The 24,704-nt window shown below is 36.0% G+C and overlaps 1 protein-coding gene across 1 annotated transcript in view; it reads right to left on the bottom strand.

Annotated features, from left to right (window-relative positions):
* Positions 1-24,704, bottom strand: part of RNGTT (RNA guanylyltransferase and 5'-phosphatase) — a 222,066-nt gene that overhangs the window by 127,414 nt on the left and 69,948 nt on the right. Inside the window, exons 10-11 of the mRNA XM_061131914.1 lie at positions 16,054-16,125; positions 9,619-9,783 (exon numbers count right to left, since the gene is read on the bottom strand). Of these exons, the coding sequence (XP_060987897.1) occupies positions 9,619-9,783; positions 16,054-16,125 (237 nt within the window). The remainder of the gene's footprint in view (positions 1-9,618; positions 9,784-16,053; positions 16,126-24,704) is intronic.

Raw genomic sequence — 24,704 nt, 5'->3', positions numbered from 1 at the left:
GCCAACTGCAAAGTTTTATTGGAATTTCCAACTCCATGGAGGGCTGGAGCCCCTAACCCCCATGTAATTCAAGGGTCAACAACATTCTATACTTGTCTTCTATCATAAGAGTACACTGTTGCTTCCCAGAAAACACATATTAGGATTAGTTCATCTGTGACTCTACAATCAAATCAAGTTCTTAAGTGCTTCACTTGCTCCCTGAGAGGTCATCATCACAGACCAAGTATTCTATGACTAAACATTATACAATATATATTCAAATATACTTACTATTGTCATAAATAGTAAAGCACATAAAATAAGAAGCCCCAGTTCCATTTTCCTAGATATTTTATAAACTATTTTAAAATTTTATTGCAATTCTTCAACAATGACACAATGATATTCTACTTTTGGTAAGACTGACCCTATTTGGGGTATAAAAATGGCTAGATGTGCATTCAATAACCAAGGGATATAATCTAAGCAAATATATATATATTGAATACCCCTAGTTTTCCTAATCCACTGCAAAAGGTCACATTTTCACTACCATGTCCCAAAGTCTATTCTGACACTTTTCAGTTCTTAGAGGAGAATTGAAACACATATTATATAGGTTTTAAGAAAGTCTGGAATTGTTAATTATTTACTCTTTGAGCAATGTGATTGAGAGTTGTGAGCTTTTTTTCTTTAGGAAAAACAACAACAAAAAAATGTACCATAGACATTACTTTTAAATTCATATGCTGGAACTAAGTACCGTTCATCATTTCAACAATTAATTAAGGTTCACTTAATTTTCTATGTAACTGGAAAAGACAAAAGCTATTATTTAACCTTAATCTTTCATCTTAAAATTCTAATAAAACTACGAGGTCGGACATTGACACCAAAGTTCCGGCTCATAGCAATGAGAGTTACACACTTAAAAAAGGCGGGGGGGGGGGGGGGGGGGGGAGGGGGGGTTCAGTTGAATTTGAAGATGTGTGAAAAGTCAATCCAGTGCCTTTGTTAACCTACAGTAAATTCACAACCACAACTGGTTAGAGGAACTAATCTATCAGACTTTTTTAGAAAAGAAACTGCCTCCTAATCACTGTGTGTGTGTGTGTGTGTGTGTGTGAAGTCGCTCAGTCGTGTCCAACTCTTTGCGACCCCATGGACAGCAGCCCATCAGGCTCCTCTGTCCATGGGATTCTCCAGGCAAGAATACTGGCGTGGGTTGCCATTTCCTTCTCCAGGGAATCTTCCCAACCCAGGGATCAAACCCAGGTCTCCCGCATTGCAGGCAGACGCTTTATCCTCTGAGCCACCAGGTAAGCCCCCTAATCACTTTAGAGGACAATAATTATTTTTTCCTTCTGAATCTATTGTACTAATACCTATCTCGTGAATGTTAATGGTAAAAAAAAAGAATTTAAGCTGCTATTCTGGGCAAACAGATGGAAATTTCCCCATATTACAACTCTGAGTCCATAGAAGTGTTTAAAATATGTTTGGTACCAGATATAATGATCTCTTCATGTTTCAGTGAATAAGATTTACTACCCCAAAAGAAGTTTCCTGGAACAATAAATCTTGAGGTTCACTATACAAAAGCAATTAAGAGCTCTCTTTATTACACATTACTGTGATTTTCTTAAATTCTCCTCTGAAATGGTAAATGAATGAGACTGAAAGATTCCATTAGGCCATATTCAATTTTGGTGATGAATGACATATTAATAGACTAGATAGTACAAAACTGAACACCAGAAATATGAGAATACATAAAGTTAGCCTCATTTCATCTTGCGTCTGCCTTTAAACCAAAACAGTTTTACCATTATGTCTGTAATAATGTAAAAAATGAGGCATAATCACTGAAAACCTCTATGTGTGAAGAACAGTTCTTCACATTTAAGCAAAGGCTTTTTCCTTCTCTTCAACCACAGTTGCAATAACAAACTCTCAAAGGTACTTTTTCTTTTACTATGATACAAACAATACAACAATGATAAAGTCATATAACATTTGTATATACAAATAACACATCTTAAGGCTAGATTTTCTTTATGAACTACTAGTGTTAGACAAACACTTAAGAACTATAAATTTATATTTAAGGATAAGATAAGAAAAGAAAGAAAAGCAAGGCAATACTTAGAAAATTAATCTGAATGGCAGATGAAATACATACATACATATATATATATGTATACATATATATATATATGTATACATATATATATATATAAACTTCCTAGCTAGCAGAGTATGCAAGAAAATAACAGATGAATATTTATAAAATCTTTATTAAACTAGATGAGTACAAGCTCTTGAAAAATCAGGTGCAGTTAAAAAAAGTTTTTGTAATTCTCTGTTTAATCCTCTCAAAAGTTATTAGAAATCTTCATATTTGTTACTTTCATCCTACACAGCAAATATTTTACTTTCAAAACAGTAATAAATCATTCTATAATATTTTCCATAGAATTTTAATAAAGCAGTCAAACTGGACATGATAAAGTAAAATGACTCCAAGCAGAGAAAAGCAAAAAAATTATTGCTAGAAACTTTTAAGAGATTATCAGCTCTTTGTTTTTCCTCGTTTTTTTTTTTTTTTTTCCTTTTCTCCCTGTTTTAACTTGAGTGAGATAAAAGGAATGAAGTCTTGCTTAACTTTTTTAAAAAATTATTTATTTTAATTGGAGGCTAATTACTTTACAATATTGTATAGGTTTTTTACATACATTGACATGAATCAGCCATGGGTGTACATGTGTCCCCCATCCTGAACCCCCCTCCCACCTCCCTCCCCATCCCATCCCTCAGGGTCATCCCAGTCCACCAGCCCTGAGCATGCATCAAACCTGAGCCCTGTCTCATGCATCAAACCTAGACTGGCGATCTATTTCACATATGGTAATAAACCCACGTTTCAATGCTATTCTCTCAAATCATCCCACCCTCGCCTTCTCCCACAGAGTCCAAAAGTCTGTTCTTTACATCTCTGTCTCTTTTGCTGTCTTGCATGTCATTGTTACCATCTTTCTAAATTCCATATATATGCGTTAATATACTCTATTGGTGTTTTTCTTTCTGACTTACTTCACTCTGTATAATAGGCTCCAGTTTCATCCACCTCATTAGAACTGATTCAAATGCATTCTTTTTAATAGCTGAGTAATATTCCATTGTGTATATGTACCACAGCTTTCTTATCCATTTGTCTGCTGATGGACATCTAGGTTGCTTCCATGTCCTGGCTATTATAAACAGTGCTGTAATGAACATTGGGGTGCACGTATCTCTTTCAATTCTGGTTTCCTCGGTGTGTATGCCCAGCAGTGAGATTGCTGGGTCATACAGCATTTCTATTTGCAGTTTTTTAAGGAATCTCCACACTGTTCTCCATAGTGGCTGTACTAGTTTGCATTCCCACCAACACTGTAAGACAGTTCCCTTTTCTCCACACCCTCTCCAGCACTTATTGTTTGTAGACTTTCTGATAGCAGCCATTCTGACCAGCGTGAGATGGTACCTCATCGTGGTTTTGATTTGCATTTCTCTGATAATGAGTGATGTTGAGCATCTTTTCATGTGTTTGTTAGCCATCTGTATGTCTTCTTTGGATAAATGTCTGTTTAGTTCTTTGGCCCACTTTTTGATTCGGTCGTTTATTTTTATGGAATTGAGCTGCAGGAGTTGCTTGTATATTTTTGAGATTAATTCTTTGTCAGTTGCTTCGTTTGCTGTTATTTTCTCCCATTCTGAAGACTGTCTTTTCACCTTGCTTATAGTTTCCTTTATTGTGCAAAAGCTTTTAAGTTTCATTAGGTCCCATTTGTTTATTTTTGCTTTTATTTCCATTACTCTGGGAGGTGGGTCATAGAAGATCCTGCTGTGATTTATGTCAGAGAGTATTTTGCCTGTGTTTTTCTCTAAGAGTTTTATAGTTTCTGGTCTTACGTTTAGATCTTTGATCCATTTTGAGTTTATTTTTGTGTATGGTGTTAGAAATAGTGTTCTAGTTTCATTCTTTTACAAGTGGTTGACCAGTTTTCCCAGCACCACTTGTTAAAGAGATTGTCTTTTCTCTATTGTATATCTTGCTTCCTTTGTCAAAGATAAGATGTCCATTAGTGCATCGATTTATATCTGGCCTTTCTGTTTTGTTCCATATTTCTGTCTTTGTGCCAGTACCATACTGTTTTAATGACTGTAGCTTTGTAGTATAGTTTGAAGTCATGCAGGTTGATTCCTCCAGTTCCATTCTTCTTTCTTAAGATTGCTTTGGCTATTCGAGGTTTTTTTTGTATTTCCACACAAATTATGAAATTATGTGTTCCAGTTTTCAGAAAAATACCATTGGTAGATTGATAGGGATTGCATTGAATCTATAGATTGCTTTAAGTAGTATACTCATTTTCACTATATTGATTCTTCCAATCCATGAACATGGTATATTTCTCCATCTCTTTGGGTCATTTTTGAGTTCTTTAATCAGTGTTTTATAGTTTTCTATGTATAGGTCTTTTGTTTCTCTAGGTAGATTTATTCCTAAGTATTTTATTCTTTTCATTGCAATGGTGAATGGAATTGTTCCCTTAATTTCTCTGTCTTCTCACTGTTAGTATACAGAAATGCAAGGGATTTCTGTGTGTTAATTTTATATCCTGCAACTTTACTATATTCATTGATTAGCTCTAGTAGTGCTCTGGTGGTGTCTTTAGGGTTTTCTATGTAGAGGATCATGTCATCTGCAAACAATGAGAGTTTTACTTCTTTTCCAATTCGGATTCCTTTTATTTCTTTTTCTTTTCTTATTGCTGTGGCTAAAACTTCCAAAACTATGTTGAATAGTAGGGGTGAGAGTGGGCACCCTTGTCTTGTTCCTGATTTTAGGGGAAATGCTTTCAATTTTTCACCACTGAGGATAATGTTTGCTGTGGGTTTATCATATATGACTTTTATTATGTTGAAAGATATTTGAGATATTCTCCTTCTATGCCTGCTTTCTGGAGGGTTTTTATCATAAATGGATGTTGAACTTTGTCAAAGGCTTTCTCTGCATCTATTGAGATAATCATATGGTTTTTATCTTTCAATTTGTTAATGTGGTGTATTACATTGATTGATTTGCAGATACTGAAGAATCCTTGCATCCCTGGGATAAAGCCCACTTGGTCACGATGTATGATCTTTTAAAAATGTTGTTGGATTCTGTTTGCTAGAATTTTGTTAAGGATTTTGGCATCTATTTTCATCAGTGATACTGGCCTGTAGTTTTCTTTTTTTGTGGCATCTTTGTCTGGTTTTGGTATTAGGGTGATGGTGGCCTCATAGAATGAGTTTGGAAGTTTACCTTCCTCTGCAATCTTCTGGAAGAGTCTGAGTAGGATAGGTGTTACCTCTTCTCTAAATTTTTGGTAGAATTCAGCTGTGAAGCCATCTGGTCCTGGGCTTTTGCTTGTTGGAAGATTTTTGATTACAGTTTCAATTTTCATACTTGTAATGGGTCTGTTAAGATTTTCAATTTCTTCCTGGTTCAGTTTTGTAAGGTTATACTTTTGTAAGAATTCGTCCATTTCTTCCAAGTTGTCTATTTTATTGGCTGATAGTAGTCTCTTATGATCCTTTGTATTTCTGTGTTGTCTGTTGTGATTTCTCCATCTTCATTTCTAATTCTGTTGATTTGATTCTTCTCCCTTTTTTTGTTGACAAGTCTGGCTAATGGTTTGTCTATTTTATTTATCTTCTCAAGATATTTATTTATCTTTATTTATTATCTCAGCTTTCAGTTTTGTTCATTTTTTCTATAGTCTCCTTTGTTGCTTTTTCACTTATTTCTGCCCTAATTTTTATGATTTCTTTCCTCCTACTAACCCTGGGGTTCTTCATTTTTTCCTTTTCTAGTTGCTTTAGGTGTAAAGTTAGGTTATTTATTTGATTTTTCTCTTGTTTCTTGAGGTATTGCTTATCTTTTTTTAATCAATCATAATTTCCTAAAATGATTCAAGATCGATGCTGTGCATGGTCTAGTTAAATGCTAACTACATACAGCTCTCGAGGGAACATAACTACTCATAAGAGAAAGGTATGGAGTGGAGAGAGGCAAACAAGCAGGAAATGAAGACAACTTAGTAGAAATAACTTAACAGAAACAGAACTTTGCAAGTGGGAGATAATCCAAGTTCAGGTTTAGTCATATGAAAGAACAAAATGGGGAGTTTACTAAAGAAGATAGCTATGCAAGTGTGATGGCAGGAGGTAGATGAAAACTCTCTGCACCTCCTTTCAATTTTGTCATGAACCTAAAACAGCTCTAAAAAATAAAGCCTTTCAAAAGATAAATTAATAATAATATATTAAGACTAAGTAGGGCTTATCCCAGGAACAAAAGAAAGCTTCAGTGTTAAGATATATTTCCATTTAATTCATAAAATAAATAAAAGTAAGCTGGAAAGAAAACTATATTCTATCTATAGATTTACAGTAGATAAAAAGTCATTTGACAACACTGAACACCTAGTCTCGATTAAAAGTAAAATAATAAACAAGAACAAAATGGAGAAAGAGAAGTCAATGAAAACACAAAGGCCTACAACAGCCAAAACAACTTCAAAAAAGAAGTATCAAGTTAGAAGATTAAGTCTGTCTGATTTCAAGATTTACTATAAACAAAAGTAGTCAAGACACTACCACCACAAAGACAGATAAAACAGATCAAGGGCACAGAACAAAGCATTTAGCAGTAGGTCCAGACATACATGACAACTTATTTTTTATAAAGATGCAAAAGGAATTCAATGGAAAAAAAAAAAAAGGATCATCTCATCAATACTTGGTGCAGGAACAACTGGATACACAAATGCAAAACAAACAAAACCTATCAACAAGCTAAAAATAACCCTAACATCTATGACTATGGATTAGTTAAGTAAAGTATGGTACAATTATAAGATGGAAATCTGTGCATCTATAAAAAAAAAAGATTGAAGGAGATCTCTATGTTCCAAAACTGGCACAAAGGAGACTCAAGATAAATTAAGTTTAAAAAAGGCAAAGTATAGGAAAGGAAGTTAAGAATCACCTCCTGGGTAAGGGTGGTAAAAATATAAATAAATGCACTTGCTTATATAAAGAAATTCTGATGGATACAAGAAACGCTGATAGCAATGGTTACTCTTCTAAGATGATAAATAGAAACTATCGTCTGACTTTAAAAATTTTGTTAACCATATTTAATCTATTCATATAATTCTTTTTTAACTGGCCTTCAAATTGGAAATGCAAATAAAATTATAATTTAAGAAACTGCTACTTATTAATACTATTTAGTATGCTGCATTCTAACATCTATGCATGTATATTAAGTTAAAAATTGAACAACTCATTATTCCTTCACTAGTTTGACGGATCAAATTAGACAAAATGAAGAGGCTCTTTATAGAGTTTGTGTTAATAAAATTCTAAAATCACAGTTATGTTCAAGATTTTATAAATAGACAGAAATTAAATTCTACTATTTTCTCCCCAAAAGTATGCATTTTTCAGAATTATAAATTTTGTTTAAAACTATCTAAAACCTAGCCTTCCTCATAAAAATGATACATATTTCCCTGCTGCAGGAGCAACTGGATATCCATATTCAAAACAAACAAAAACCTATCAACAGGCTAAAAATAACCCTAATGTCTATGACTATGGGTTAGTTAAGTAAAGTATGGTACAATGATAAGATGGAAATCTGTGCATCTAAGATTGAAGGAGATCTCTATATACCAAAACTGGCACAAAGGAGACTCAAGATAAACTGAATGCCACATCACTCATAATATCACTACTTTACAATTCCCATTAACAAAGATAAAAATAGTAAGACTCTCCAGAGCATTAACCTGTCCACCGTAGCTACTATTCTATAACTGGTGTTACCACAGCCTGCTTTAGACCTACTCTGCCACAAAACATGCCTTCCCTCTGTATTCTACAACTCAACACTTTGGTAAGAGAAACTGAGAACAAAAAATAACAGTGATAACTAAAAAAGGAAGGAAAGGGGACTTATATTTAAAATGCCAAATATTAGAACTGCTTTAAAAAAATTTCCTATGGTAATTTCAAAGCAGGATTTCATAAGTACAAAGGAAAATAAGTGCATCATGTTTTTCTAGTGAAAAAGTATGTGAGAGGTTGTTCAACATAACTGCTTAAGATCCCCGAAGAGCAATTTTCTAAGCATTTCTAAGCAGCACTGATTCTGACTAATAAAACTACACCAAGACACATTTTCTTAAATGCTAAACTTTGAATTATGACAGCACAAGCTGTCAAAATGGTTTTTTTTTTAAATGAATGCAAACTGAAAGAATCTGGCTTCTGCTCAACTTTCATGCTGTATTAATAATTTAGAAAATATTTCTATAATGGTACATAGCTCCAGTTAGCAGATTTCCATGAAGGGTGTGACCTGCACTAAATGCTGACATTATCCTTTCTCTACCAACTGGGCAGGGCACAGAAGTGTATGGCTCTTATAGGCGTCCCATTCCTGCAGCCAAAACAGACAGAAAAGGCAAGCAGTGAACTGCAGGAAGGCTGTGGCACCAGAGTCAACTAACAGGACCATGCCCAGCAGGCACTATACACAATGTGAAAGTGGAATGGTAAGTCTGTATCTGCTGAGAAAAAAAGATAGGCATTCAACGGTGCTAAGATTATCACTAATATTATATCCAAAGGCTAATACCAAATTGAGCAGACTTGAGCAGAAGCAGTTCAAATACAACACAAACTTATATTATCCAAATGTGAGATTATACCAGAAAAAAATTTAAAACATGTAATTACTCATGTTGCTTTATTTCCTGTATTCTTCTATCTTAACCACCCCTCTTCTGAAACATAATAATTCCACGGTGCATCTTTACTGTCAAATACTATGCAGCAGTTACAAATCTCTTTGCATGACATGGAAATATTTCCAAGTGAGTATTTCCAAGTACTGCTAAGTGAAATAAGTTCCAGACTATTTAGTATGATGCATTTTCAGTGTCAAAACAACAAAACAGCAATAACAAAAGAAAGCTCTCCATGTGTATGTATATACATTCAGATACATAAACTGGTTTTTTAAATAAGACTACACACTGAACACTGTTGACCTTCAGAAGGCCTAACAGGTGATTTTCACTTTATACAATTCTATACTCTTCACAGCTTTTTTAAAAAAAATAAACCAACAACCATGAATCAAATACTATTATGAGAAACAAGGAACAACTTAAGTTCCCATCACTAAAATCTTACCAAGATAAAGTAGATAAACAACAGGACATATTATACAGCACAAAGAACTATATTCAACATCATATAATAACCTGTAATGAAAAAGAATATATATACATATAACTGAATTAATTTTCTGTACACCCAAAACTAACACAACATTGTAAATCGACTATACTTAAATAAAAAAAAAGAATCTTATGAATGTGCAGACTTGAGAATTTTACATGTCTGTCTAAAACAGTGCTATATTCAAGTAATTTCTGGAAAAATCAAGACAAGAGGGCCTCAAAATGTCATTCATATTCCTTTCACAAGTTAAATTTTGATACACTGTAAGTACTAATTAGAAAACTTTACCTTTCTTGATGCATAGATGTCAAAAAATGGCTTATTTCTGACACTGAATGGTTCCTGTGTTTTGTCAATGAGCCCTGTCTTCATTTTTTCATGTCGAGGATTTATTATTTCTCTTTCTATACACTGCAGACGGATATTAAAATCACAATCTCCAACCGGCTGTGCCTGAATTAAACCAGACAATGATTTAAATTTCAACACTAAAAACCATTGTATCCGCATAGTTATCCAGGCTGTCACACTACACACAGCAGTCTATATAAACAGCACCCTCTGGAGTTGCCCAGTACACAGCCTGCACCTCGGTATGTGCCGGCCCTGATAATCAGACTAAAGACAGAAGCATGCCTAAACATGCAAATACACATACACAAAACTATTTAAACTATAATTATATAAAAGAATATAGGAAAACAATATACATCTCCTCAAATACAAATTTTCAATCCAAAGCTTTCACATCTGAATTAAAGTATTAATATACTCACTAATCACTTTTATTATTTATATGAATTAGTAAAACCTGCATAAAAACCAAAATCCAAGTAGGTGGGAAAGTATATGTACACAACACACCAAAATAAGCAAAAAAAAAAAAATCGTTTTGTTGTTTAAAATGCTAACACCTTACAGCCAACAATAAGTAGAAGACATTTATTAAAGAAATACACTATCAACTCTGAAAACTAATAAAGAACAAAGTTTATAAAATACAATAAAAAAAGGAAGTGATCTACTCCTCCACATGTATATACACAGTACATATATTATGGTACACATGTATGATGGGCTTCCCGGGTGGCACAGTAGTAAAGAATCCACCTGCCAATGCAGGAGAAACAGGAGATGTGGGTTTGATCCCTGGATCAGGAAGAGTCCCTGGAGGAAGAAATGGCAACCCACTCCAGCATTCTTGCCTGGAAAGTTCCAGGGACAGAGGATGGGCCACAGTCCATGCAGCTGCAAAAAGCTGGACGTGACTGAGCATGCACGCAGCCAGAGGCGCATGTATATGATATGTATACGTGGTTTGAACAAGGAAATAAAAAGCACACGCCATGCTTCTGCATGAGCTGAGGGTAGGGCCTGCCCTCTCCTGATTGGACACACAAATACAGCTGCAGCCCTTCACCTGGGTGACAGTAATGGTCCAGATTAGCAGCATCACCTCAACGGGACACCAAGCACTCTCTTCTTTACTTCTCCATTAGATATCCTTCCCAGCATTTTCCCTGTCTTTTCTGCCTTCTTCCTCTTCTCTCATCTATATTACTCAACCTAACATTTACCCAACCTACTGTTTACAAAGAGGTGGCAACACTTGCTTAAGCTGTGAACATTAAATACGCCTCAAGGATGACTTTTTCTCAACTCTGGAAGGATGACAATTTTGATACTCAGCAAAAAACACAGAGCAGAACAAAGTGAATGAGAGCTAGATATGAGGTAGAATATGTTCCCTTTATATAAAGGCATACAGCTGTTCCTAACAGATGTTTATTGAGGAAATGGTAGTTAGTAAATAACCATGTAGTCCATCTGCAATCTTTTCCATGTCACCTATGTCATCAACAGGGCTGAAAAACCTAAAACGTCAGGTTCATTCATTAGATGAGTTCAGACCCCTATAAATTACAGTGAAACAAGCAAGGCTTCTTTTTAAGAAATAAAATAAGTCTAAAAATTACAGATAGAAAGTAAGTTCACCTTCAAATCTGTGCTACCTATCATAAAGGAAGTTCCTGATAGATATGTGAAGAATTATAGAGAATAGACTATAAGAAGCACTCAATAACTATTGACTTCTCAAAAGTCTTCTCTGTTTTGAGTTCCCTCTTACGTTAAAACACTACCCACCCTGCCACTGGAGCTATCTTTCAAAACAATTAAAGTATGATCACATCATTAACATAACTAAAACCCTTCAGTAGTATCCTATTTCATACAGAACTGAACTAGAACGCCTTATTCAAGGAATCTGGCCCCCAACCCACCAATCCATTCTCACTTCCTGCTACGTCCCACATGTCACACACATCAAGTACGCAAATGTCCATCTAATGCTCCTGACCTCTTAGGCTCACTCCTTCAAAATTAGTATGTCACTTTCTCTGTCTACAACTCCACACTTCAAATGACTCAACTATATCCACGGTAACCTGGAATATTCTCACCTCTCTACCTCTCATGTATCTCCCATATACTTTCCTATTTCTCCCTAATATCTTTGATATTATACTTATGATACTTTTATAATTATTTCTTTAATTTATATTCCCATTCATAAGTGCACTTCAAGTTTCTTTTAATTTTGCATTCCATCTAAATATATATCCCAACAATTGTGTATAATCTATGCACATTAATCTCTAATAAGTTGCATATATACACAACTGTATATTATAAAACAGAGAAACTGAATAATAGATTAAGAATAAATCTTTCTTCTTTTCAAATCCCAATGAACTGTTGAGAAGCAGCCTTTTTTAGAGGTCAGTTCACTAAATCATGACCAGTGGTCATGTATGGATGTGAGAGTTGGACTGTAAAGAGGGCTGAGCACCAAAGAATTGATGCTTTTGAACTGTGGTGTTGAAGAAGACTCTTGAGAGTCCCTTGGACTGCAAGGAGATCCAACCAGTCCATCCTAAAGGAGACCAGTCCTGGGTGTTCATTGGAAGGACTGATGCTGAAGCTGAAACTCCAGTATTTTGGCCACGTGATGCGAAGAGCCGACTCATTTGAAAAGACCCTGATGTTGGGAAAGATTGAAGGCAGGAGGAAAAGGGGACGACAGAGGATAAGATGGTTAGATGGCATCACCGACTCAATGGACATGAGTTTGGGTTAACTCCAGGAGTTGGTGATGGACAGGAGACCTGGTGTGCTGCAGTTTATGGGGTCGCAAAGAGTCGGACACAATTGAACAACTGAACTGACTGACACTAAATCATGAATTCCCTGGAGGCAAGAAATCATGTCCGAGTCTTCTGTGTATTCCTGACATCTAGAATAATACTTGACATATGAAAAATTATCAATGAAACTATTGCTGGACAAAATAGTAAACTAAAGGATTAAAAAGTTTTAAACCATTATCTCAAAATTTTTCTCATAGTGACCTTGATTTGATAAATCAAAATAAACAAAGTGGTTAATCATCTGTGAAAGTCGCTCAGTTGTGTCTGCCTCTTTGTGACCCCATGACTATACATGGAATTCTCCAGGCCACAATACTGGAGTGAGTAGCCATTCCCTTCTCCAGGGGATCTTCCCAACCCAGGAATCAAACCCAGGTCTCCTGCATTGCAGGCAGATTCTTTACCAGTTGAGCCACCAGGAAGCCCTAAATGAAACCATCAATGAAAGCTCCATGGTAAATTTAAGAATTAAACATATGATGCTTTCAGTTATATCTTATTATCAGAAATATGAAAAATGTGACATTAAAATCAATGAAAAATAGTAACAGGCACTCAATAAATACTTATTGAATGAATGATTATAAACCTAGAGATGAAAACCATGAATTCATCATTCTTACAGCAAAATATGGATGAATTTCCTAAACAAGACACAAAAGCACAAACTTTGAGATCCAGTGACTTTGATTTCACTAAAATGAAAAAAATTCTGTACCTCAATAGATATTGATTTGGAAAACATACTATTTGCCACATATATAACCAAGAAAGGATTAGAATCCAGGAAGGATAACTATTAGAAGATTATTTGGACTTGCAATTAAATCACAAAAGAAAAATTCAAGCAAGTAAAAATAAACATGAAATATGCTTAACTTCAAACTTCCCTAGTAGTCCAGTGGTTGGGAACCCGCCTGCCAAAGCAGGGGCAAGTGTTAGTCACTCAATTGTGGCCAACTCTTTTGCGACCCCACGGACTATAGCCCAACCAGGCTCCTCTGTCCATGGAATTCTCCAGGCAAGAACACTGGAGTGGGCTGCCATTTCCTTCTCCAAGGGATCTTCCTGACCCAGAGATCAGAGCAGGGTCTCCTGCATTGCAGACAGATTCTGTACCACCTGAACCAACCACCAGAGAAGCTCAGGAAAGTGGGTTCAGTCCCTGGTGTGGGAAGATGCCCCATGTTGCGGGGCAACCACTGAGCCAGCACTCCAGAGACCGTGAGCCGCAACTACTGAAGCCCACACACCCTACAGTCTGCACTCCACAACAAAAGAAATCATTGCAATGAGAAGTCCGAGCACCCCAACTAGACAGCATCCTGCTCTACTGCAGCTAGAGAAAGGCTGCACCCAGCAATGAAGACCCAGGGCAGCCCAAAACAAATAAATAAATAAGTAAAAAAAGAAAAATTTGAAAATTTAAAAAAAAAAGAAATATGGTTAACTTCATTAGTAACCAGGGGAAAACAAAACTATCCAGTTGCCAAAAATCTTAGCCTGAAAATATCAACTGTGGTAAAGCAGTACAACTCCTCCTGAGGGGAACGGAGCAGCACAACCAAAGAGCTGTGGTCACCAACGTGATCAGAGTCTCCGTGATGAGGGATGAGGGACGGCACTGTTTGAAGTGCTTCCCCAGTGATCGTGGCTTCCCTGGTGACTCACGCGGTAAAAAATCCACCTGGGTTCTCTGACCTGCATGTGGAAGACCCGGATTCGATCCCTGGGTTGGGAAGATTCCCTGGAAGAGGGCATGGCAACTCACTCCAGTATTCTTGCCTGGAGAATTCCATGGACAGAGAAGAGAAACTTGGTGGGTTACAGTTCATGGGGGTCACAAAGAGAGACAACTGGGCAACCAAGCACAGTGCAGGTGATCATATCCCAGGAATGAGAGCTGTCTTAGAGAAGCGTGGACACACGTGCACAATAAAAGGTACGTAACGCTGTTCCACACAACAGCAGCATGACAGCCAAGTGTGGAAACCCACGTGTCCATCAGAGGCGGGAAAAAGATGGACCCTGTTTATTCATACAATGTAATAAAATACTAATTAATTAAAGTGGGTAAAGGTATTAAAAACATTCATGGGAATAATAAATAGCAACTTCAGGGTAGAAGCTGCTTCTGGATAAGGGGGGGTCATGAATGGAATGAAAGAGGTTTGCATAAGAAACTTCTACTAAATCTGTAATAATTTATTCCTTATTAGAAAGAAAATGGAGTAAAACTGACAATGTTCAACTTCAACAGATTGGGAGGTCAGTACATGAGTATTCCTCATATTATTCTCCATATTTTTGTGTACTATAAAATTTTTCATGTTTTTTTTTTTTTAAGATTTAGAAGGCTGTTGTCTCAGACAAAGCTCCCAGACTAACAAGCGAACCTGCACTGAACCATATTAAGGCAGAGCTCGCTATCAAGAGGCAAAGGAGACAGTGCGCCCCAGTCACAAAGAAACACGGCCACCCCCCACTCTTTACATCTCATCATGGTCCACTGATCATTATCCAAGACTGGTGATGAGAATACGTCAATCCTGGGGTGCATTATTCTTGAAGAATACAGTAGTTACCAAGAGAACAAAATTAAAATTTGGTTTCTGACCTTCAGTTTCTTAAATTTGAAACTCTGTTTGAAATAGAAATTTAACAAAAAATGAGATATGTAATTGAAAATTTCTGAGAAAAAGTAATCTGGATTAATACAATCCAGAATCTTAACACTGCAATTTAAAATGTATATCCCCCAAAAAAGAACTTTTTAAAAATTTCGTTACAAATCTTCAAAGCCTTAAAACTTAATGCTTTTAATCCCCAAAGTCTTAACTGCTTTCAGCCTGGTCTGAATACTAAGTGATTATACAATGTGAATAACATATCTAGAGGAACAATTATACCTTTTCATAGATATACACTATTGAAAGAACTTCTTGCATTTACAGAAGTCATCTTGTACTGCCTAAATAATTTAGTCATTACACCATAATTCAGCATTAACAGGCAAACTATAGGTAAGTCTAAAATTGTAGGAAATAGGTAGAGAATATAATTCCTACTTTTTTATTTATTTACAAAAGGTAGTTCTGCATTTTGTTTTCTTTCTACATCTTTCTGCCTCCATGTTATACAATCAACACTCATAGTCAGTTTCTCTTTTTTTTTTAAGTGATAGACAGTAATAAAATTTGGAGACTTTTTAAAATCCAGTACAAGATAGCTAAAATTGACAATTTTCCATTTTACAAAATACTGTCTTATTTTATCACAATTATACTCACTTGAAGTTCCTAAAGACTCCAGAGACAAGAAATGTGCAAAATGTTAGGTAATAAAGAGAAAGAAAAGGAGATGCAAAAGTATTTTAACAAGGTGTCAAATAAGTAACTTGACAGATTCATCATTTTTGTTTTCTACTATCTCTAAGGCAATAATCCTTTTTATTTGTTAAAAACCAATTATCTCAGTGATAATTTTTATTTTATAAATTATAGAAAGTACTTACATTGAATTTAATTATGTCATATATCAAGTATCTAGGAACGGCCTGTCCATTAACTCTGTCAATAATCATTTCCTTGAAGGAGAAAAAAAAGGTAAGTTTATTCATATTTTAATAGCAATTTCTTTAGTTTGATTAAAATATAACAGTCATACAAACTAGTATATAGAGCATAAACATACAACTTGGTGAAATTTCAGAGTGCACACACTTGTATGCAAATCACACCTATGGACTGCCAGCGCTCACAAAGCCCACATGAGCACTCTCTGTGCTGCATGAAGTCATGGTGATGTTTCGTTATAGTCTTTACATGTGAACTACTACGCTATACTTCATGGTGTCTGGACTACTAAACAACTATTAGGAAAAAGAGACTACAAATTTTAAATTCCAAATATCAGGAGCATTTAAAAAGTTAACTTTGTTAAATCATTATTGTTTTACATTGTGTCATATGCCAAGTACTTTAATCATAAAACCTATAGGTAATAAATGGTACCCTTATTATAGACAAGATCTCCATGTGACCCACACAGTCTTTCTTGATTCCATATCCCTCTACTATGATCAAAGGAACAGTGCAAGAGAATATGATATCATACTTCATTAAGTGAAAAGAAGTTAAATTCCACACACTGACAGAAAAGAGATAAAGGACACTAAAGGGTAATTATGGATATAAAAGTAAATTTTTTTTAAATTTTATTTCTTAATACCAGGTTTTAACCTAAAATTCTTTTTCTTCCCTCATATTCTTCCTAGGAAAGTAAGCAAGCTATTTGTTACCTAATTTCATGATGAAATATTCACACACAATCATCTAAAATTACAAAGAATACATTGATTTAGGACAGACACATCTTCCAGTTTTAAGGAATTATTACCAATTGGTTTCTTTCTCAAATTTTGTTTGCTGCACTACTGACATTTATTTATGGTTATCATCTTGAATGTAACACGACATCAATCACTTTTCTTACTTTAAATTGCTTACTGAAAGATTTTTATTTAAGTATCTGAGAATTTTATGAGCCGACAAGGTAGTGCCAATAACAGGTTTCAATCACTCTTCTCAAGAACGGGTGGACGGAAGCCAAGTGGGCTTACAGGTTCAGAGAATAGACATCACAGAACTTCCCTCACAAATTACCTGATGAAATGAGTGAATACGTATATTCTTCACACATTAAAAATGACAAAAAAGAAAGTTTGTTATCAGCAAACAAAACAAGTAAAAAGGAATAAACAAACCAGTAAACTTTAAAAACTGACAGCCATGGAAACTACCAAAATTCTGGTAAAACAGAAAGGCACAGCAGGATTCAGCCCCAAGCCCACTAAACCCCCAAAAGCCCTATTCATAAATGACAAATCCTTGATAACTGTCACTATTACACTCAAACATAGAGAAGCAAACTCAGGGGTTATTCTTGTCCTTCTCCTCTCTTCAGAGTGAAGAATAACTGAAAGAGCAGAACAGTGTGCCTGAAATAAAGACTACAGGACTCCATGCTGAAGAAACAATCTGAGAGTTACTAGGATAAACTATGGTTCCCAACCAGCTGAAGACAACTTTCACCCACAGTTTTTAAAAGAGAATAGAACCCAGGGATTCTAGCAAAAGCCCAACACCGAGGCTGCATTCCCCCCCAAGAACTTCTTCCTCACAGCGCCCCCATCCCCACATCTGTCACTATCGCTCTAGGGAACAGAAAAGTGAGTAAACGTAAAAAATTAAGCCTAAAACTTAGCTAAGAAAACTGAACTGCATTATTAGTGGGATTGTAAAATAGAGCAACCAGTACAAAAGAAGTACAGCAGTTCTCTCAAAAAATTAAAATTAGAACAACAGGACCCAGCAATTCCACTTCTGGGTATACATCCAAAAGAATTAAAAACAAGATCTTGAAGAGATGTTTATACACCCATTGTATGTATCAGCATTATTCCAACAGCTAAGAGAAGGGACCCAAATGTTAATCAACAGATGAATGAATAAATAAATGTGGCATGGACAGAGAGCAGAATATTATTCAGCCTTGAAAAGGAAATATATCACATGCTACAACATGCATAAACCTTGAGGACATTATGTTAAGTGAAATAAGCCAGTAAGAATCAGACAAATAACACATGATTTCACTTACATAAGGTATCTAAAGGATTTAAACTCATAGCCAGTAGAATGGTGCCTGCCGCAGGCCGGGGGTAACGAGAAGCTGTCTAACGGGCAGACAGTTTCACGTTTACGGGATAAAGAAGGTCTGGAGAGCTGCTGTACCAGTGTGCATACAGTTACCACTACTCACCTGGATCCTTTTCAACCGCACTTATAAATAAAAAATTAAATAAACAAGTAAAATCTAGTGAAGAAGGGAAAATGGATTTTCTCCTGTGATCAAGTTTTAGAAACAGGGTCTAGATTTACCCTCCTGCATGAAACAACCTAAGAATGAAAAAAGGGGTAAACAATCTAAAGTTCAGTAGTAGGTAGGACTTAGGGTTCCAACGGCTCACAGTCAAAAGATGATGCTAAAGACTTGCCGTGGCCCAGAAATAAGGAATATTAAGTTGAGTACTTTGAAGAGCCACTCAGAGTTTTAATGAGAGGAAATAACTGTGGAAAACTCGGGGCCTTCAAAGCTGATCTCAAAGACAACCCATTCTTTGAAATGCTTTTAGATAAGGCCCACTCGTTTCTAATTACCATAGTACATCTAGGTGACAGAATGTTCTGGAATTAGCAGCAGTGGTTGCACAGGGCTTCCCCAGTGGCTCAGCAGTAAAGAAGCCACCTGCCAAGGCAGGAGAGGCAGGCTGGATCCCTGGGTTGGGAAGATTCCCTAAAGAAGGAAACAGCACCCCATTCCAGTGTCCTTGTCTGGAGAACACCAAGGACAGAGGAGCCTGGCGGGCCACAGTGCCTGGGGTCACAAAGAACAGAGTCAGACACAACTCAGTGACTACACAACAACAAGGTGGTCACACAACCTTACAAACGCAAAAACCACCAACTTACACACTTTCAGAATGGCGGGTTATATTTCAGCTGTCTTAGTAAAGTTAAATTTGAGAAAGAAATCCGAAAATCAGTTCTTAAGATGAAAGGAAAAAGGAAGGAACCTCTGACATACAGCCTATATTAAATGTGAGCTATATACCTGTTAATTATACACATTCTACAAATACAGCCATAATAAAATGCCTAAAAGGAAATACATCAAAAGGTTAAAACTTAATCTCGATAGCTGAGTTTTGTTCTATTTTATAACATACAGACTTTCTAAAGTTTTAACAAGCATGCATATACTTTTATAAAAAATTAACATGAAAAGACATGTCATTTTCCCAAGATTTTTGTTATTAACTTTAATGATTAACTGTTATATTCTCCTATTATCCTCAGTATAAAATTGATTGAATTTTACTGATTTGTTTCAAGTGAATTAATGTCATATTTCTAAACTCCAATTTTCCACATTTTGTAGGTCAAAGAACATAATTTAGAGAGCAAAACAAAAGCCTCAACACTCATATATGACAGCCAGACAATTAGGTAGTTTGAGTTATTCTTGGATTTGGAATTTTACAGAAACAATTTGCAAATGAAAATGTAGAAGAAACAGGAAACTAAACAGGGCTGTTTTAATTAACTAAGTGGAAAAACAGATATGGTAGCTAAAATTCTAATCCAAGTAAACTGACATCATGAATCATATTGCTATTTTTAAATCTCCTAAGAGTCTATTATGTTGCGCTCAGTTATCCAAGTTTGGGATGAAAATAAATAGTATTGCTAAGTTAAATCTGCAGAGGGTTAGACATCTAAATTTTAAGCATTATTTCTACCTGGAATACCCGTGGCTCATGTCCAACCAAAGTCTCTTTCTATAAAAATCCTCCCATAATCTAATGCCAAATCCTTTATAAGCCATCTTTAGTTACTAATTAGATATGATTCATTTCTCCTCTAAACCACCCTAGAACTTGTTTTAAATACCCATCTTCAGATTATTGTTTGATTCGTCATCCATCATTCTCCATCCCTCCCCAAAGAAGCACAGTGTCTCCAAGGTGAGGCCTTCTCCTCGACCTTCTAAGTGCTACCTGCACTCTTTGGCACGGCACATGCTGTGAATGAAAAACTGCACTAAACTCTGGCAAACACTGTGACTGCAGAGTCGTCTTCTTCCTTTTATTTTATGAATCACAATGCTAAGAAAAAAAAAGTAACTTAGATAAAATGAAAGCAACAAAAATCAAAATAAATGTTCCTGTTGTTCCCATGAACTAATTACCAAAGCTGTGGTGTTGGGGATGCAGACTATGGACAGACAACTGCAGGGATGCCTGTCACACCAACCAGGACGAGCAGGGCTCCGCCGGCAGATGCGCAGTGAACAATATTCCCAATCTTACACGTGGGCTCAGTCAGCCACAAGGCGGGGGGGGGTGCACACGCCCACACACAAACATGTTAGGAAGTTTACGTACACATGTGAAGTATTTTAACACACACACTGTCACAGGAATGAACATTTACTAGTAGCCTCACAGGGGATGCAGTACAGGTGACTCTGTGACTATAGTTACTCTTTGCTCAGTCTCTGCTACTCAGTCTCAACCATGACTTTCTTCCCTTCTATCTTCATCTTTAGTACCTGGCCCAGTCATCCTCTCAACCTGGACTGCTATCATCACTCATTAGGCCCCATCGAAAATTTTCATCTCATGTCCACTGCTCTCTTCCATACAACCTCAAACTCTCACTCTCTCTAGGTCACACCCTGAACCTTCTAAGCACTTAAAACTATACCTCACAAGTGACTAATTCAAACCGTCTCATTTCCCAGCCACAGTCATCCATCTTCTGGCCAGCACAAGCCCATATACAACTGGTAAATTTTTTTAAAAGCACATGAGATAGGGGCAGTAAGCATTCAGGTCACTTAGAAAGTGGCACTCCCTCGGTTAAACACATAAATACATATTTTATGCATGTGGTTTTCACGAGGGTATTTCTATCACTGAGCGTTTAAACAAACATTCACAAGCTACTCCCTAGTCTTCCAATATCTGCCTGCTAGTACAACCCCAAACTAGAGGAGCAAGTTTCATCTTTAGACAGAAAGCATTCTCATACAAATTCCAGAGACTGTTAGTCAGATATAATTTGATCTACCTCACGAAAAAGGTTCAGTGTTGAAAAAAGTGAAGAAGTATTAAAGAACACAAGTGGTATCTTGGTAGAAAAGAGACTTAAAAGTTGTGGGAAGTCATAAGAAAGATACAGAGTTCCTTTTCCCTCCAAAGAGAAACAGTGAAGGTGTGGCAGACAGATAAACCACAGGACCAAGCAGAGCAAACAGAAACATAAGGAGTGCAGAACCAAGCCTACCAGATATCACTCTGCAGAGAAAAACGCAAGCGGCTTGTTCACAGAGTGTAACATACTAGTTCAGCCTACCTTTCCAAATAGCCTTATTCACCAAAAGCTAAAAAAAGAATAAAATCTAAGTGGTAAACTTCAGAAGAGCCAGAATATTGGGTATTCTTACACTATCAGGCATTAAATTGTATGCTAAAGTTATAGCATTTAAGTCAACCTAAAACTACCACTGGAAGTCCTAAATATTAGCGGAAGAGGAAAGTGAATCAAGAAACAAAAATATACGGAAATCCTATACATAATTTTAAAATGACCTATGTAATTTAAAAGGAAAAATAAGATTAGCTGACTGATGCTGGGGTAATACCTTAGACATTGTGAAATACATAAAACTGTATCCCTATCTTATTCCTTTTACCAAAATATATCATGGATAGATCAAGTATTTAAATATACAGATGAAATCATAAAAGTATTAGAAGGAAATATAGGTGAGTATTATAGTAATTCTGAAGTAAAAATATCTCTTAAAATGGCACAAAAGCCAAATACTAAAAACCAAAGTGTTTAACTACTATCTATTAAAAAGATAACTAATAAGAACCTACTGTATAGCACAGGGAACTCAATACTCTCTAATGATCTACATGAGAAAAGAATCTAAAAAATAGTAGGGGTGTCTGTGTGTTTGTGTGTGTAACTGATTCACTTTGCTGGACACCTAAAATGAACACAGCAACTTTAAAATCAACTATATTCCAACAAAAATTTAGGGAAAAAAAACCAAGGTGTTCATAATTTACCTACATAAATTTATACTTGTGCCACAGAAAACACCAGAAGAAATTTTAAAACACATTTTTCTAAAATATGGGTCATAAAGCAATATCCCAATAAACAAAACATCTCGTAAACCAATAAGAAAAAGATGAACATCCAATAGGAAAATGTATAAAAGATCTGAATGGGCAACTCGCAAAAGAAATACCCTAACTCTGTACCATACTAAACACAGTAGTAAGTGAAAAATGTTAAACCTCCTTAACAATTCACATAAATTAACAGGTAAATATCACTATGTGTCAAACACTATTACCAGCACTTTATAACCCATCCAACTTAATCTTCACAGCAGCACCAAGAACTTAGCGTAACTTCACTACAGATAAGGAAACCAAGTAAACCGTAGGAGGGCCCTCATGTCATAGCTTATGAAACCAATCAGGCACCATCAGTCAGAGTCAGGGCTCTCAACCACTGTGCTATATTATCCCCTAAAATGAAAGAGTCAGTTAAAACTAGAAGATTTAAAATTTTCAAAACCCAGTATACAGATCCTTTACATATGGTTGGCAGAACTGTACATGTGTTCAAACTTTCTGGAAAGAAGAGTGGTAATCATACACGTCAGTGTTTAAAATGGTCAATGCTCTCGAATCCAGCGTAGTCGCCACACTACAGTGCAGCCTGTTACTGCCCCTTCCCTGGAAGGACTGCTCCTCTTGTATTCCAAGTGGTACTGCCGCCAATGAGCTCCTGGCCTCCACCATCAATCTTCCCTGGATTTACACGTAACTCAGGCCAGGCCCTCTGAAATCTTCCCTGGGACTGATATATGGATACTAGGAGAAGTTCCCTTTCTGCTTGGGTTGCAATGCAACTCGCCTCCCACGTGGAAAGAATCTTCACGCAGTGAGAATGGACAAGTAAAGCAAACAGAGAGAGAGAAAGACAGTGCCTGGCCAATATCACCTGAGTCCCCAGATCCAGTCTGAAGCAAATCAAGCTGAAATCTAATTTTTTGTGCCAATTTAGTTCTTGTTTCCTCAGTTACTTTAAGATGGACTTCAATTACTTGTAATCAAAAGATTTTTAAATGCATATTACAGTCTCACGTCTAAGAATCTTAATTATAAAACTGCACAATTGTAAAAAGAAAAAGGTATAAGGATACGCATTCTACTGTGTCTTTTAATACAAAAAGCTACCAAAAAATCTAAATGTCCACCAAAAAAAGGACTGGCTGAATTAATTATAGAATTGTTTGTAAACTGGCCTGATAAGAGTCACTTTGAACACTTGTTAAAAATAAAAGTTCAAGAGGAAGCTGACAAATGCATAATTACAGCTGATTTGTGTTGTTGTATGGCAGAAACCAACACAATGTTGTAAAGTAATTTCTCACCAATTAAAAAATAAATTTAAAAAAAAAAAAAACTAACTTGGCCCCTGGGAGAGTCTAATTCAGTAGGTCTAGGACAGGCTATCATATTTTTTTCACTATTATCCCCTATCATTTTCATAATCAAGATAGTTTGAAAACCCCAAATTACAGTGTTTGCATATACAGTGGCCTATTACTCAGACTTTTATATGAAAAAGGTCCAAAACATATTGCTAAGTAAACAAAAGACAAGTTACAAAACACATTCAGATCTTTTCATGCAAAATTATGCAATAACTATCCATGTGGGTACATATTTGACCAAAGCACTCATTTTCCCCCAGGGCAGAGGTACCTGTATTCAGAATCTTACTGGGACTGGAAGCATTCCCAACTTCCCCGGAGATCCTGATACATATACTGTTTAAGAATCTCTGTTCTGAGTTACTATTATTAATATAAACACAAATCCTTCAAAAGCAGGTGTCAGACTGAACGTTTTGGCACAGAGGAAAGAAACTCTGTAATAATGTTTATCAAAATGATAACGGAAATTCCTCCAGTAGTGGGTATTCAGCTGATTTTTACCAACTTTTTTGTATTGTTCTGTATTATATCAATTTTTATTTACAATGAATTAATACTTTTAGAATGGGGGGAAAGAAAGCTATTCATATAGGAGAAAGATAAAATATTTTTAATCAAGTAATTTTATGATTATTAAATATAGATTTTCTGAATGGGAAAATTCTTAACAGTTTCCAAAATTTAAATGTAAAAGTACAGTGGCTGCTTTCAAAGGCACGATCCTCTTTCAACAAGAACTATCAGTCCATATAGCTAAACAGCCAAGGGAAAATGTGTATATCATCGTGTTCATGCTCAGTCACATCCAACTATTTGTGACCCGATGGACTACAGCCTTCCAGGCTCCGCTGTCCATGGAATCTTCCAAGCTAGAATAATGGAGTGGGTTGCCAGTTCCTCCTGCAGTGGATCTTCCAAACCCAGGGATCAAACCCACGTCTACTGGGCCTCTTGCATTGCATATGGATTCTTTACTACTGAGCCACCAGGGAAGTGTGATATGTCATATCA

This window comes from Dama dama, chromosome 28, assembly GCF_033118175.1.
Source record: "Dama dama isolate Ldn47 chromosome 28, ASM3311817v1, whole genome shotgun sequence".
In the NCBI taxonomy this organism is placed as follows: Eukaryota; Metazoa; Chordata; class Mammalia; order Artiodactyla; family Cervidae; genus Dama; species Dama dama.
The sequence above is the reverse complement of the archived record's forward strand: the minus strand, read 5'-3'. Positions and strand labels throughout refer to the sequence as shown.